Genomic DNA, 17,348 nt, shown 5'->3' with positions numbered 1-17,348 from the left:
CCGAAGTCGGACGCCCAACCGACTGAGCCACCCAGGGGCCCCGATAGTAAATTTTTAAATGATCTTTAAGTACAAAATATTACTTATTTATAAGATGCAAATTTGCCAACATTTACTGATCATCTAGTATGTACAAAGCACTTTAAGTTTTATAAGGAAATAGCTGTTGGAATACTGAAACACTAAAAGCACTATTGAAAATGACTAAAGAGAGGGGTGCCTGGGTGGCTCAGTCGGTTAAGCGTCCGACTTCGGCTCAGGTCATGATCTCATGGTTTGTCAGTTCAAGCTCCATGGCAGGCTCTGTGCTGACATCTCAGAGCCTGGAGTCTGATTCAGATTCTGTATCTCCCTCTGTCTCTGCCCCTCCCCCACTCACACTCTCTCTCAAAAATAAATATTTAAAAAACTAAAAATAAATAAAAGAAAATGACCAAACACATAACTATTCATTAACACTGAAAGATGTTATATTAGTGAAAAAGATTACCAAACAGTAGTAATGCTATAATCCTGTTTTTATAAGCACATATGTGTATTCATTTTTTATTTTTGAAAAACACAATTTTTCTTTAAATGTTTATTTATTTTTGAGAGAGACAGAGACAGAACGCAAGTGGGTTAGGGGCAGAGAGAGAGGGAGACACAGAATCCGAAGCAGGCTCCAGGCTCCGAGCTGTCAGCACAGAACCCAACACGGGGCTCTAACTCACGAGCTGTGAGATCATGACCTGAGCCAAAGTCAGATGCTCAACCGACTGAGCCACCCAGGCACCCCGAAAAACACGATTTTTTAAAAATGTTTATTTATTTATTTTTGAGAGAGTGAGAGACAGCAAATGCAAAGCGGGGGGAAGGCAGAGAGAGACACAGAATGTGACGCATGCTCCAGGCTCTGACCTGTCAGCACAGAGCCAGATGCAGGGCTTGGACCCACGAACCGAGACATCATGACCTGAGCTGAAGTTGGATGCTTAAAGAACTGAGCCACCCAGGGGACCCATGTGTGAGTATTTATATACTCACAGAAATATATATGACTCTAAATCAAAATCGACTGATGGTCATTTCTTAGTAGTGTGATAAAGAAGTATTTTTATTTTGCTTTTTCTTAAGTGTATTTTCTGATTTTTGTACCATGGATATTTACTACTACTGTAAAAAAAAAAAAAAAGGAAAAGTTGAAGGGACCTCAACCATTAGTAACACACACAGATTGGCTCATAAAGTATGTAGGCCATTAGCACCCTGGATTGGAGATGGAAAGCAAGACCTAGAAGGCACGGAGTATGCACTGTGATCTTCAATTTATGAAGATTAAAACAGAGCAAAGAATGAATAACACTTATAGATCATTAAGTGAATCTTTTTGATTAGAATGTTGTCACGTTAAAGTGTTGTTTCTAAAAAATACATGTGATAATTACTGTTTGGAGTAGCGTTCTAAGAGTAGAAAATTGAAAAAATACCCTTAAAGTTTTCTGGCACAGTTAAGAGGTACACGAGCAGAGTAGAAAACTACGAAGAAGATTCTTCTTGTTAGGGATGCCACAGAAAGCAGGCTCATGGGGCCATGGGAGAGGGCCACTGTTTCCTATTATAGTCACGGCAAGATTGAAATATGACCTTACTCTCAACAAATGGGCTGCAGCTGAGTGCAGCACCTTTGGTGTCCCAGGTGTTCTCGGAAAGGGTTTCTTAGTTCAACTAGTACAAATAAAGCCCACCTACAAGTCCTCTTGAATTACGTCTCTGTTCCTAATATTATCTTTGGGCTTCTCGGCCATGAAAAAAGGAAATTCTGACTTCTACTTCCCACTTGTTGGCTGAAGTAGAAGGGGCAGGAGAGGTTAGTCGTAAGAGTAGGTACCAAACAGTAAGAATTACCTTCTGCAGACTATGTGCTCTTCAACATCAATAGTTGCTAAGGGTCTGCAGCTACAAAAACAAGTCTTGATTATTTGGAAAGGAATCAAGTTGGAACTAAAGTCTCCTTAAACACTCAGTAAATTCATAAAATTGAAAACTCACCTGAAAACATTTTTACAAAATCATCAGTAGACATACTCATCACCACATCTGCCTGATGAGAGGGCTCTCCATATCCAACGTTCCCACCTTTGCTTTTAAGATCAAGAAACCACATTCCACCATCTTCACCTACACAAAATATAAAGATGTAGAAATAAATGCCAAAGTAGCCCTTTCTTCTTAAACTTAATAACTGCTACAGTTAAAATAAATGCTCTTTTCCAGGTTAAAACCCTCAGGCCTCTATCAAATTCAGCAAATATCCATTAAGTACTCACATGCCAGGCACTAGGCTAGGCTCTGAATACTCCGCAGTAACATGGTTCTTACACAAGAAGAAGTGGAAGGTTAATGTGGAGTCAGGCAAGACCAGCGGAAGGTGAGATTTAAAAGTCAGGTAAGCGGGTGCCTAGGTGGCTCAGTCAGTTAAGTATCCAGCTCAGGTCATGATCTCACAGTTCATGAGATCGAGCCCTGTGTCAGGCTCCATGCTGAGTGTGGAGCCTGTTTGGGATTCTCTCTCTCCCTCTCTCTCCACCCCTCCACCTGGTTATGCTTTCTCTCTCTCAAAGTAAATAAGTAAACACTTTGAAATGAGTAAGAGTCAGGTAAGAATTAGCTAGATGAGGAACTGAAAAACGTATACTGGGACTGAAGGCAGAAAGAGAATGAAGAGTGGCATCAGATGAGCTCATGAAGTGGTCCAGATGCAGGGGGGGGCAGTGAGCCATGTAAAAGATTCACTGACTTCATCCTAAAGGGATAGGCTACGGAAGGAGAATGACATAAGGCTGGTATTTTCAATAAATCACCCTAAAAGCAGTGCAGAGAATATACCGGAGGGGGATGAAGAGGATACAAAAGGCAAGTTAGGATGGTGTTGGGGTAGTTTGGGAACTTGAGGATGTATGCCTGGACCAGAACTGTGACAAAGGGAATATGGGAAAGTAGGCTTATTTGAGAATTTCAAATAAGAAACACAAGATTGGGTAAATGAATATGATGAGGAAAGGTATGGAGAGTGCATAAAAATGATTTGCTAATTTTTGGCTCAGGATACTGGGTAAAACTGGTGTATTTTTTACTGAGAGATGACTACTGAAGAAAAACAGATTGAATAGGTAGTGTCTGAGGCAGGTGTTGGGAATGGTGTGCTGTTTTAGGCATTTTCAGATTGTTGAGACATTTTTGTGACAGCCAAGGGAAAATGTCAAATGAAGACTGACTAGCCTAGAAATATAGATACATAAATAATCATTTCCTCTTTTTTTTTAATGTTTATTTTTTGAGAGAGAGACAGAGAGAGACAGAGAGAGTGAGTATGGGGGAGGGGCAGAGAGAGAGGGGGAGACACAGAATCTGAAGCAGGCTCCAAGCTCCAAGCTGCCAGCACCGAGCCCGATGCGGGGCTCGAACTCATGAAGCTGTGAGATCATGACCTGAGCAGAAGTCAGACGCCCAACCGACTGAGCCACCCAGGCTACCCTGAGTCATTGAAGCCATTTGAGTGACTGAGGTTTTCTAGGGCAAGTCTGTAACTGACAACGATGATTACAGACAGAGGAAGGAAGCGAGGAGAGGGGCTATCAGCGAAGTCAAGGAAGGGAGTATTTCCAGAAGGAAAGAGTGGTCAACAGTTTCAGATGCTGTAGAGTGGTGACAAGGTAAGAATGACAAAGGCCCACTGACGATATAGAAGTCACTGAGGACTTTGGTGACAGCAAATTCAATGGAATGGAGAAATATACCAGAGCAGAGTGAAGTGCACATGGAAATATATTTGGCTCTTAAAAGGGAGAAGAATGGTGGAGGCAGAAGTGGGGCTGGGGGTTGTGTTTTGATTTGAAGATGGTATGGACTTTGAGAATGTTAAAATACCACCAGAGAGTAGGCTGTAGGATGAGCAGGTCAGAGAGGGCATAATTACCAGCACAATGTCCCTAAGGAGGCCACAGGGCATGGGATCTACAGCTTTGCTACTCAAAGTGTGATCTGTGGGGGTGCCTACGTGGCTCAGTGGTTAAGCATCCGACTTCGGCTCAGGTCATGATCTCGCGGTCCATGGGTTCGAGCCCCGTGTCAGGCTCTGTGCTGACAGCTCAGAGCCTGCTTCAGATTCTGTGTCTCCCTCTCTCTCTCCCTTTCCCCCACTTGTGCACACTCTCTCCCTCTCATAAATAAACATTAAAAAAAAGAAGAAAAGAAATGCAGAATTCAGACTCTGCTGGAGACAGGCTAAATCAGATTCTGCATGTTAACATGATCCCAGGTGATCAATATGAACATAAAAGCTTGAGATGCATGAATCTAGAGATGAACTCTGTTCTACTGGGAAGGAAGAAAGAATGATGCTCATAATGGCTGATTTGATATCAGATGGCAGGAAGCTGAAGCAATTTGTCTGCAAGTTTCTATTATCTCTGTGAAAGAGGAGGTGGGATTATCTGCTGACACTGGCAGGGATGTGGTGAAGGGAGAGCTGGGAGATTTGTGGAACACTGAGAAGGTTAAAAATAATTACTGTAGTGCTTTCAACAATAGCCAAAATTATGGAAAGAGCCTAAATATCTATCAACTGGATGGATCTATCAATGGATAAAGAAGATGTGGTTTACATATACAATGGAATATTACTTGGCAATGAGAAAGAATGAAGTGATGCTATTTGCAGCAACGTGGATGGAACTGGAGAGTATTATGCTAAATGAAGTAAGTCAGCCAAAGAAAGACAGATACCATGTTTTCACTCCTATGTGGAACTGGAGAAACTTTAAGAGAAGACCATGGGGGAAGGGAAGGGAAAAAAAGTTACCAACAGAGAGGGAGAGAAGCAAACCATAAGAAACTCTTAAATAAAGAGAACAAACTGAGGGTTGATGGCAGCAGAGCAGGGGAGAGAGGAAAATGGGTGATGGGCACCGAGGAGGGCACTTGTTGGGATGAGCACTGGGTGTTGTATGTAAGTGATGAATCACGGGAATCTACCCAACACCAACAGCACACTGTATACACTGTATGTTAGCCAACTTGACAATAAATTATATTAAAAAAAGTTAGAAAAAGATAAAATAAAATAAAATAAAATAAAATAAAATAAAATAAAATAAAATAATATTACTGTGAAAAATGAGGCAGTAAGCTTGACTACAGAAATAGAGAATTCTCAGGCACTGCTTAGACCCCAGCTGAAGAAGGGCAATGATGAATTTCTTTACTTTTTTTTTAAAGAACTTTTTTTTTATATGTTTATTAATTTTGAGGGAGAGACAGAGAGCCCACACGTGTAGGGGAGGGGCACAGAGACAGGGAAAGAGAATCCAAGCTCTGACAGTGCAGAGCCTGATGGGGGGCTTGATGTCATGATCCGTAACATCATGACCTGAGCTGAAATCAAGAGTCAGATGCTTAACTGACTGAGCCACCCAGGTGCCCCAGTGATGAATTTCTACTGGTACAGATCCACTGGGTGGTGTGATGGGTTTTTTCCATTTGTCCAGGAGGACTTGGCAGCCTGGGTGCAACTGTGGGGCAGTCACATAACGTGATTCATCCAGGATTAGGCTTTTGACAGATGGTGACATAAGCACAAAAAGTTCAGGAAATTTAGGCTACAGGCAAGAGAGTGATTAAAGCAATGGACCATGGGTTCTAAAGGGTAAAAAGGAAGAAGAGATGAAACAGGGGAGGCAAAGGATAAAAGAACTGATAATGTCAAAGTTTGCATTCAATGGAACTAAAGTAGCTAGTTCTCAAAACTATCATTAATATGTGTTAATACTATGTTGAGAAGAAAACTACTGAGAAGTTTGAAAAAACTGACTACATGTAGACGGACCTAAATAATTCCAAAGATAAAAATGGTAAGGTGCTACGGCTAATGATAAATTACTGTATTATACTGCCTGTTATGATCCACATGCCCTCCTAAACAGAATTTTCTCTCAATTACATATGCCAAAAATGTATTTAACACTGACAGTATAGGTAATGAAATTTTATGTTTATTTATTTTTGAGAGAGAGAGAGAAAGAGTACAGTTGGGGAGGGGCAGAGAGAGAGGGAGACACAGAATCTGAAGCAGGCTCCAGGCTCTGAGGTGGCAGCACAGAGACTGACACGGAGCTCGAACTCACGATTTGCCAAAGTCAGACGCTTAACCAACTGAGCCACCCAGGCACCCTGCTATTCTTGAATGTCTACATTCTAGGGTTAAGGGTTCTGGATACAGCCAACTATCAAGGTGATTACTACTGGAGGCTGATTTTCTGCCAAGGGACATACCCTACTTTGTTTCACAAAAGTGTCAAATTACTAGATATGATTTTTACCTGAGAGTTCAAACTGATAGATTGCTTGAGTGGCTTTAACGACGTCATCAGTGAGAGAGTCCTTAACAATTCTAAATGTTTCTTCCACAGCTCCAGAACGTGGTTTTGGTGGTGGCTGTGGCTTCTCTTCTTTGAGTTCCAGAACAGCACCTATAAAACATTATTGATATAAATGTCTTTAAAGCCTAGGCAGTGTAAGGCCCCACACAGAATTAATTAATTAGCAAAAGAGACTTGCCACCAATTAGACCTGTTTGACCAAAATGACTTTAAATATATTTGGTGACAAAGTGTTAAGTCAACCTGATGAAATAATATCCAAATACATCAGTTACACATCAGTTGGTTTATACTCTCCAGGTAAAAGGCTGACTCTCAGATTACATTGAAAAAAACCAAACCATTACTAAACAATAGTGTTTTTTGTTTTTTTTTTGGTTTTTTTTTAAGGGACCTAAACAAACTTTTGGGAGTTTTAGGAGTAATAATCACTCCTTTATCATCCGCTCCGAGTTCTAAAACCAAATGAGAAAAGACACTAGAGTAAGTACCATGGAGATCAGAACATCAACCATGTAAACAGCAGAGCTGAACTGGAGATTGTAGCTTGAATTAACAGCCAAGTGAACTTCCTAGTAACTTTGCTTCTAAATTTGACTTAGTTCCTTCACCCCTGAATTGAACTTGCCTCCTCCCATCAGGGCTTAGAAATGCCTCTAAAAGTACAGGTCATGTGAAAACCGGGGACAACCTGCTCAGACAGAAAGAACCTTCACAAGAGTCTAAACCACACAAAATTAGTTCCTCTTCCAGTTTCATCAGACTGGTCCCCCCCACTGGATGAAGATGGAGATCAGACTACAAGCCTCATGAAAGCCCCCCCCCTGCCTAGAAATATAAGGCCAGGGGAATGGAGGTTATAGTGTTTTTAAACTTGTATCCATGTAACCCATTGGCTGTAACCATTCAGCGTATAACGAGCCAGTAGATGTGCAGTCCATAGGACTGTTCAATTGCCATAGCTTGAAGCTGTCCTCCAAAACCAACCTCTATTCCTTTATTTTTCCTCCTGGAATCACTTGTGGGCAGTTTAGCAGTTGCCCCCAGAAACAGGTGAGAACAATTCATTAATTAAATTAATTCCAAGGCCAATCTGTGCTCTAGGCTAAAAATGAACTCTCCATCTACTTTCCGACTCAAATTACACCCAGCCATATAACTCACCAAAGGTTATTAAATGAAATATAATTGGCAGCACAAAAATATTCCATAGTACAACAGAAGCAATATAAAAGTATCCCAAATTTGCTGCATATAGATTACCCTCCACTACAATGATTCCAGAGACAAAAACACCCAAACAAATAAACAAGAAAATCCTTCTCTTCTTACAAGTTAAAATCCAAACAGATATTAAAGATGAAATCCTCAAGATCCAATGGAGCAAAGATACACACTTTTAAATAAACTTTTAGTTTCTCACTGTTTTTAAATTCATTAGAGAGTGCACCTCTTTATTGCCTACACCCATGGCAAACAACTCCGACTGCCTTGCCCTTGCTTTTTCTTCATGGATAACATGCATGAATAATGATCATAAGTATATAGCTCAAAAAGTTACCAGAGGGGTTGGGGGATGTGTAAAAAGGGGTGAAGGGGAATAAGAGGTATAGGCTTTCAGTTATGGAATGAGTAAGTCATGGGGATAAAAGGTATGGCACAGGAAATACAGTCAGTGGTATTGTAGTAATGTTGTATGGTGACAGATGGTAGCTACACTTGTGATATGCACAGCATAAGGTATAGACCTGTGGAATCACTATGAAACAAATGTAATATTCTGTGTCAACTATACTTCAATAATTTTTTAAAACTTATCAATAAGTGGATATACTGTGTCATCATCACCTAGGTCAAGAAAGAAGATAGGGGTGCCTGGGTGGCTCAGTCGGTTAAGCATACGACTTCAGCTCAGGTCATGACCTCACAGTTCATGGGTTCAAGCCCTGTGTCGGGCTCTGTGCTGACAGCTCAGAGCCTGGAGCCTGCTTCCGATTCTGTGTCTCCTTCTCTCTCTCTGCCCCTCCCCGCTCACGCTTTGTCTGTTTCTCAAAAATAAATAAATGTAAAAAAAAAAAATTTTAAAGAAAGAAGATATGACAAGTCCCCCAGAAGCCTGTGGTGGCAGACTGTAGCAAAAACTTTAGTGTAGCCCCAAAAGACATTTGCCAAGTAATAAATTGCATAATTTGATCATCTGGACTATTCAAACATGGCATGATGACTTTGAACAAGAGAATAAAACTTCAGGAGACAAAAAACAAATCAGTAATATATTTGAAAGGTACAATCAGTAGACTACAAATATGTAAGCTTTAATGAGAAAGAACATTGTGGTTACTTAAAAAAAAAGAGGGCGGTGCAAAAACAGATACTCAGATCAATGGTACAGAATAGAGAACCCAGAAATGGCCCCACAAATGTATGGGCAACTAATCTTTGACAAAGCAGGGAAGAATATCCAATGGAATAAAGACAGTCTCTTTAGCAAGTGGTGCTGGGAAAACTGGACAGCGACATGAACCTGGACCACTTTCTTACATCATACACAAAAATAAACTCAAAATGGATGAAAGACATAAATGTAAGACAGGAAGCCATCAAAATCCTTGAGGAGAAAGCAGGCAAAAACCTCTTTGACCTTGGCCACGGCAACTTCTTACTCAACACGTCTCCAGAGGCAAGGGAAACAAAAGCAAACTACTGGGACCTCATCAAAATAAAAAGCTTCTGCACAGCAAAGGAAACAATCAGCAAAACTAAAAGGCAACCGATAGAATGGGAGAAGGTATTTGCAAATGACATATCAGATAAAGGGTTAATATCCAAAATCTATAAAGAACTTCTCAAACTCAACACTCAAAAAACAAATAATCCAGTGAAGACATGAGCGAAAGACATGAATAGACACTTCTCCAAAGAAGATATCCAGATGGCCAACCAAGACACGAAAAAAAGCTCTACATTGCTCATCATAAGGGAAATACAAATCACAACCACAATGAGATACCACCTCACCCCTGTCAGAATGGCTAATATAGGGGTGCCTGGGTGGCTCAGTTGGTTAAGCGTCCGACTTCGGCTCAGGTCATGATCTCACGGTTCGTGAGTTCAAGCCCCGCGTTGGGCTCTGTGCTGACAGCTCAGAGCCTGGAGCCTGTTTCAGATTCTGTGTCTCCCTCTCTCTCTCTGACCCTCCCCCGTTCATGCTCTGTCTCTCTCTGTCTCAAAAATAAATAAACGTTAAAAAAAAAAAAAAAGAATGGTTAATATCAACAACTCAGGGAACAATAGATGTTGGCAAAGATGCAGACAGAGAGGATCTCTTTTGCATTGCTGGTAGGAATGCAAACTGGTGCAGCCACTCTGGAAAACGCTATAGAGGTTCCTCAAAAAATTAAACATAGAACTACCTTATGACCCAGCAATTGTACTATTAGGTATTTATCCAAGGGATACAGGTATGCTGTTTTGAAGGGACACATGCACCCCCATGTTTATAGCAGCACTATCAACAAAAGCCAAAGTATGGAAAGAGCCCAAATGCCCATCGATGGATGAATGGATAAAGAAGATGTGGTATACATATACGATGGAGTATTACTCGTCAATCAAAAATAATGAAATCTTGCCATTTGCAACTACGTGGATGGAACTGGAGGGTATTATGCTAAGTGAAATTAGTCAGAGAAAGATAAAAATCATATGACTTCACTCATATGTGGACTTTAAGATACAAAACAGATGAACCTAAGGGAAGCAAAGCAAAAATAATATAAAAACAGGGAGGGGGACAAAAACATAAGAGACTCTTAAATATGGAGAACAAACAGAGGGTTACTGGAGGGGTTGTGGGAGGGGGGATGGGCTAAATGGGTAAGGGGCATTAAGGAATCTACTCCTGATCATTGTTGTGCTATGTGCTAACTAATTTGGATGTAAATTAAAAAGATAAATTAAATAAAAAAAAAAAAGAGGGGTGACCAGCTGGCTCAGTTGGTGGAGCATGCGACTCTTCATATCAAGGTCGTGAGTTCAAGTCCCATGCTGGGTGTGGAGATTACTTTAAAAATAAAACCTTGAAAAAAAAAAAAAAAAAGACAATGACTAGCAGCCCCCATCATACCCTAACTCCATACTTACATAAACATGTAAAAAAATTACTAAACATCACCTAGACTCACAAACAATCACTGTCAGAATCTAGGAACAAATGTTCAATAACTCTAAGGTAGACAGAGTCAGCCTAAGAAACACGGAACTGCCTGTGCTTTGCCTCATGAAAGATCTCAGAGAAAGAATAGCTCTACTAACCTAAACAAAGAAGACAGGTTTTCATATTTTTAAACCACTGGACCAGACTCTGGGCTTGTTTCAACTAGAAGACTAGGATCTGTACCTCTGTTCTACAATGCTGCCTTTTAAGAACGCCTCCATCTTTCAAATCCAATTTCAAAGCTTGTAGCTCCCAAATGTCAGAGGAGCAGACAGTAGGGGGAGCCCTTGTAGTGAGGCACCCTGGGAAGTACACGCCCCAAAGCAATACTGATAAAAATGGGGAGGGAAGAACCTTGGGAGCAGGGCATGAAGGGGACAGTAGGAGGTAAAAGAAATTCCCATGTCAGCCTCGCACACAGGCACCAGCTATGTGCCTAACAGGTACCACAACAGAAACTATAGCTCTGAGAACGCAATTCTACCAGAAGGACAAGGAATGAAGCCAGAAGCAATCTATACATCCCTGTCATTTGACTCTACTAGCTCTAGAGATATTTCCTAATATGAAGATAAATTAGCAGTGGGGAACAATAACCTGGTGCCTATGAGAAACAACATACCACAAGGGTAATGGAAAATTATTCTGAAGAGAAAAAAAAATTTACCTCTAAAAATAATTTACTATGAAACCCACAAGAATTCCTCCACATGAAAACTATATGAAACAAGGGCACAAAGTCATATATAACTGGCTGGAATGAAAAAAACAATGGAATAAAATGGACAAGGAAAGAGGGAACATGAGAAATGAAACATATAATAAAATTAAAATAAACATTACAGGCCAAAGGGAACAGAGATGAAAGTGTCAAAAGTCTTTTTTTTTTTTAATGTTTGTTTATTTTGAGAGAGAGCGAGAGCTCAAGTGTGCGTGCAAGCAGGGGAGGGGCAGAGAGTGAGAGCGAGAATCCCAAGCAGGCTCTGCACTGTCAGCACAGAGCCCAATGTGGGGCTCCATCTCACAACTGTGAGATCATCACCTGAGCCAATATTGAGTTGGATGCTTAATGAACTAAGCCACTCAAGTGCCCCAAAAGTCTTTGTTTTTTAAAGTAGGCTCCACGCCCAATGTGGGGCTTGAACTCCAACCCCAAGATGAAGAGTCGCATGCTCTACCAACCAAGCCAGCCAGGTGCCCCATCAAAAGTCTTATCGGTAATTTACAGTACAAACTTGAGCAGGTATCCCAGAATGCAGAAGGAAAGAACAGTAAGATAGAAATAATAAAAGATGGTGACAACTACAGGGGAAAGGAAAAGGACAGCAGGCTAAGAATAAGTGTTTCTCAGGAGAATCCAGAGCAACTGGAACAGAAGCAATAAAAAGTGTAACTAAAGAAAAAAAAAAAAAACAAAAATAAACTGAACAGACAAAAAAGACTATGGGTTCCCTGTGTTGTAATGGGAGGAAGGAGATCAATGAAGAAATGACAGTATTGCTTTTAATATGAGAAAAAACACTTAAAATTATGAACATAATCTACAATATACTTCATAACTACAAATACACTATATAAAACAAATATACATAGCACAAATAACCAGAAAAGGTACAATCAAACGTTAATAAAAAGGTGAGCTGCTCCCCCTTGGGAAATAAGGGATACACACTGACCTCTGAGAGAGAGGATATGGATAGGGACTAACCAATCACCTGAAAGATGTTAGATTCTAAGCCAGATATACTGGGCTATATGAATATATTAAGGTATCTACAGCAAATGTTGAGTACAATTGCAGTAGACTGAACAAGGAAGAAGAGGGAATAAAAAAAGAGAGCTACAGTAGCAAATGCTCTCTCCAGCAGCATATGGGGAAGAAAAGCTTCAGCCAAAGGAATTTGAGTATTGTGACCTCAAGGCTGAGGGCATCCCTCATGTGGAGATGATATATGGATTGTAGTCAATGCACGTGACACATTCTGATCCCATAGGCAAAATCATTCCTATCGAAATTTGATGCCAGTAAACATTTATCTTACATTTTACTCATCTAACCTCCCTTGTTCTGATTCCACGGTCATGAAACAACCTTCTGATCGTGATTCTGTTCCCTATGTAATTAGGACCCAAGGGAGAGAATGGGCTGATCATAGCAACTGTATGCCTAGTCCATGAGATGGCAACTCATTATAAATTAATAAGTTGGATTACTGGGGGGAAAATATGCTAATTTAAAGGACTTTAAGTATTCAGGAGTTAGAAAAGCAATTTAAATTTACTGGTTAAAGTTACGGGCTTAGCAATCAGAGAAATATAAATTTAAATCCTGGCTCCGCCACCTGCCATGATCTCAGATGTAAAATGAAGATAATAATACTTGTCTTGCAGGCTCGTGTTAACTGTGACAATGCATACAAAGCACCTGGCTTAGTGTTTGATGCACAGTAGTGCCCAATAAATATGTGCTGAAAAACAAAATGAATATACATGATCAATAAGTGGTTCTTATTATTTAAACTTGGAATTTAGAGAAGCTCAGATCCAATGTTAGGGTGCTGCACAAAAATCAGGATTTTGCTCTTGCCTGGCCTTAAGCCTAGACTCTTTTTAGACTTTGATAAGATGTGTTTTCAAGTTTTCCATGCTACAAATGAAAAGTTGCCATTTTTATTAAGTAATTTTTAAAACTATCTCCAAAAATTTAGACAAAGATAAGGTAAAGGTAGAAAAGATTAAGCCAGAAAAAAGGTGGCACTAAAATGCACTGCGGTATAAGATTCTATAAATTTGCTATAAAGGTATAGAGGAAATTTGTTCTTAAATTTTCTAGCAGCCATCTAAAGAATCTGTGATCACTTAGGAGATTCACACTGTCTGTGAGATAAAATAAGGTAAGGGCCCAGGAGAAGCACAGCCATTCTTGTTAATAAACCATGAGAGAAATTCTTCTCATGGGTATTTGTTAAAGAGTGTTTCTTCTGAAATCTTTCAGTAAGCTAGTGACACAATGCCAGAACACAAAAACTAAAACGTAAACTCTGGACCAATTAAGGGAGGCTATTGTTTCTGAATTATAAAAGCAAAATAAAGTAAAACCAAAATCTCCTTTGAAGTGAATTTCTCCAATAAAGCAGTCACACAGCACAAACTCTGAGAATGCTGTTAGGTATACTTTGATGTGACACATTTTTCCTCAAAATAAAATAACACATCAACATGAAATACCTAAACACAGTGCCAAGGAAAAGAAATAAAAATCTTAAAAAAGGATCTGTTTTCGTTTTAAGATTTTTTTTTTTTGAGTCAAATGAAAAGCATATATTAAGAACTTCTTACTGGTGGAAGGAAAAGACAACCTTCTTGAATTAACAAGACCACATATTACTGTCTAGTTTAAATTACAATGGATCAAAAGCAGAAGGCAGCAATGTCCCATTTTATATTCTGAAAGAAATATGTAAGTTAGTATCTTTATTTTCCTATATAAAGTATGGTCTACATCTTACCACGTGATTCCACTTTCTTGATAATTGTATCTGGGTGTTCATCTAAGAAGAAATCTGGTAACAAAGGATGGCCTGAAAAATGACCCCAAAAATAATCAGGTTACTAAGACAACTTAAATATATTAAGACTCCTAACACCTGTTTAATGAACATTATATCTGTTTTTATTGTAATAATCATTCTTGTGCAATGGAAAAGACTCCCATGAGAACTGTTAAACTACTTGACTTTCACAAAGCTAAAATACTTTTCCCATAACCCAGTTATCCTCCTCTCCAATGGCAAACTTCATCACTAAGATCCAAACAGAGTCACCTGTTACATTAAGCTCCTAGCTGCCCTCCCAGGAGGCTCTGCCCCCTTCTCATCTATCCATGCAACCCTTCTGTCCTACATCCCTCCGAAGTACTCAGGACTCGTTTCTTACCTAGCCCCCTGAGAAAAGGGGGTTCCTTATTAAGAAACTTGTTTCCCATCTCTGTCTCTGTCTCTCCCTCTCAGAAGATTAAGAAAACTGGAGGTCAGGAAGGCATTGGTCTTTATTATATCCTAATACTTATCATAGTACGTATTCATCTTAAGCTCTCAACACTTGATAGGATTTTTTTTAATGTTTATTTATTTTTGAGAGAGGGAGCGTGAGTTGGGTAGGGACAGAGAGAGAGGGGGACAGAGGATCCGAAGCAGGCTCTGTGCTGACAGCAGACAGCCCGATGTGGGGCTTGAAATCACAAACCATGAGATCATGACCTGAGCTGAAGTCAGAAGCTTAATTGACTGTGCCACCCAGGTGCCCCGATTGTGCACAAAATTTTAAATTTAAGATTAAAAATTAGGGGTGCCTGGGTGGTGCAGTCGGTTAAGCGTCCGACTTCAGCCAGGTCACGATCTCGCGGTCCGTGAGTTTGAGCCCCGCGTCAGGCTCTGGGCTGATGGCTCGGAGCCTGGAGCCTGTTTCCGATTCTGTGTCTCCCTCTCTCTCTGCCCCTCTCCCGTTCATGCTCTGTCTCTCTCTGTCCCAAAAATAAATAAAAAACGTTGAAAAAAAAATTTTAAAGATTAAAAATCATATCAAGTGGGGCGCCTGGGCGGCTCAGTCGGTTAAGCATCCGACTTCAGCTCAGGTCATGATCTCACAGTTCATGAGTTTGAGCCCAACGTCAGGCTCTGTGCTGACAGCTCAGAGCCTGGAGCCTGCTTTAGATTCTGTGTCTTTCTCTCTCTCTGCCCCTTCCCCTGCTCTCTCTCTCTCTCTCAAAACTAAATAAACATTAAAAAAAAGAGTACATTAAAAAATTTTTTTGTGTGCACAATGACACTGTGCCTTTCAAACCTAAAGTGATAATTACATTGTACCAGGACCCAGGACACCTCAATCTGGTTCAGGTTCTGCCACTTATTAGCTGACTGCTCCTAGGCAAAGACTAAGCTCTTTAAGCCTGTTTTCCTACTGTAAATATTAACTACTGAATACTACAATTGTATCATATGTCAGGCACTGTGACACACACATTATACACATTATTGCACTTAGTTCTTACAAAAATCCTGCATGGAAGCTATTATTCCCCTAATTTTACCAATAAGGTAAAATAAGTGAAGCTCAGAGAAAGTGGGTGATATGCCTAAAGTCACACAGCTAGTGAGCAGCTGAACTGGAATCTGAACCTGGGTTTCTTCTCTCAAACTCCATGCTTTTAATCCCTAAACAATACTGCTTCTCTCACAGGATTGCTGTGAAGATTAAATAGATAATGTATATAAAACTGCCTTGTAAGGGTACTTGGGGGGCTCAGTCAGTTAAGTGTCTTGATTTTGGTTCAGGTCATGATCTTGTGAGATTTAGCCCCACATTGGGCTCTGTGCTAACAGCATGGAGCCCACTGGGGAGTCTCTCCCTCTCTGCCCCTCTGCTGCTCACAGGTACTCTCTCTCTCAAAATAAATAAATAGGGGTGCCTGGGTGGCTCAGTTGGTTAAGCATCAGACTTTGGCTCAGGTTATGATCTTGCAGTTTGTGAGTTTGAGCCCCACGTTGGGCTCTCTGCTTTCAGTGCAGAGCCCGCCTCAGATTCTCTGTCTCCCCTCACCCCCACCTCTCCCACGCTTGTGTTCTGTCTCTCTCAAAAACAAATAAACATTAAAAAAATTGTTTTTAAAAATTAAAACTAAATAAATAAACTTTAAAAAATGGCTTTGTTAAACTGTAAAGAGTTATTTAATTCAGTTCAAACCGAAGAGACAGGGATGACGTGGAAGCTCAACCTACTGAATAATATTTAAAATACACTTTATTTTTATCTTTTAATGTTTTATTTATTCTTGAGAGAGAGAGAGAGACAGAGCGTGAGCGAGGGAGAGGCATGGCCAGAAAGGGACACAGAATCCAAAGCAGACTCCAGACTCTCAGCTGTTAGCACAGAGCCTGACGCGGGGCTCAAACTCACGAGTCGTGAGATGGTGACCTGAGCCGAAGTCAGACACTTAACAGACTGAGCCACCCAGGTGCCCCTATTTAAAATACACTTTAGCACAAGTAAACAGACCCCTCGCTTATGGCTATGTTGTCTATTATTTAAATTTTTTTAACGTTTATTCAGTTTTGAGAGACAGAGCACAAGTGGGGGAGGGGCAGAGAGAGGAGACAGAATCTGAAGCAGGCTCCAGGCTCCGAGCTGGCAGCACAGAGCCCAACACGGGGCTTGAACTCACAAACCATGAGACCATGACCTGAGCCGAAGTCAGCTGCTTAACTGACTGAGCTACCTAGTCACCCCTATATTGTCTATTATTTAACATATATTATGTTTTAGGGGTACCTGGGTGGCTCAGTTGGTTGAACATTCAATATCAGCTCATGTTATGATCTCAGAGATTGTGAGTTTGAGCCCCACATTGGGGTTGCAGCTCTCAGTGCACAGACTGCTTCAGATCTTCTGTTCCCCTCTCTCTGTCCCTCCCCAACTTGTACTCTCACTCCCAAAAGTAAATAAAACATCAAAACATATATATAATATTTTATACATACAGTCAGAATTCATTTTCACCACCAGCATCTTCAATTTTGGAAAGAATGATCTTTGAAAAAGGGGGCCTTGAGAACTTCTCAAATCATACCCTTGTACCAAGGACAGATTGTGTTTACTCATCTTCACCATCTATCAGTGAGTTACTCTAAGAGACTGCACTTAAGAGACAAACATTT

The 17,348-nt window shown here is 40.4% G+C and overlaps 1 protein-coding gene across 1 annotated transcript in view; it reads right to left on the bottom strand.

Moving 5' to 3' along the window:
• The window catches only part of HSDL2 (hydroxysteroid dehydrogenase like 2), a 66,377-nt gene that overhangs the window by 15,985 nt on the left and 33,044 nt on the right, over nt 1-17,348 (bottom strand). The window contains exons 8-10 of the mRNA XM_025935146.2: nt 14,145-14,216; nt 6,360-6,509; nt 2,032-2,160 (exon numbers count right to left, since the gene is read on the bottom strand). Of these exons, the coding sequence (XP_025790931.1) occupies nt 2,032-2,160; nt 6,360-6,509; nt 14,145-14,216 (351 nt within the window). The remainder of the gene's footprint in view (nt 1-2,031; nt 2,161-6,359; nt 6,510-14,144; nt 14,217-17,348) is intronic.

This window comes from Puma concolor, chromosome D4 (genome assembly GCF_028749965.1).
Source record: "Puma concolor isolate L17-30 chromosome D4, mPumCon1.1.hap2, whole genome shotgun sequence".
Taxonomy (NCBI): Eukaryota; Metazoa; Chordata; class Mammalia; order Carnivora; family Felidae; genus Puma; species Puma concolor.
This window is presented reverse-complemented; position numbering and strand designations above follow the sequence as displayed.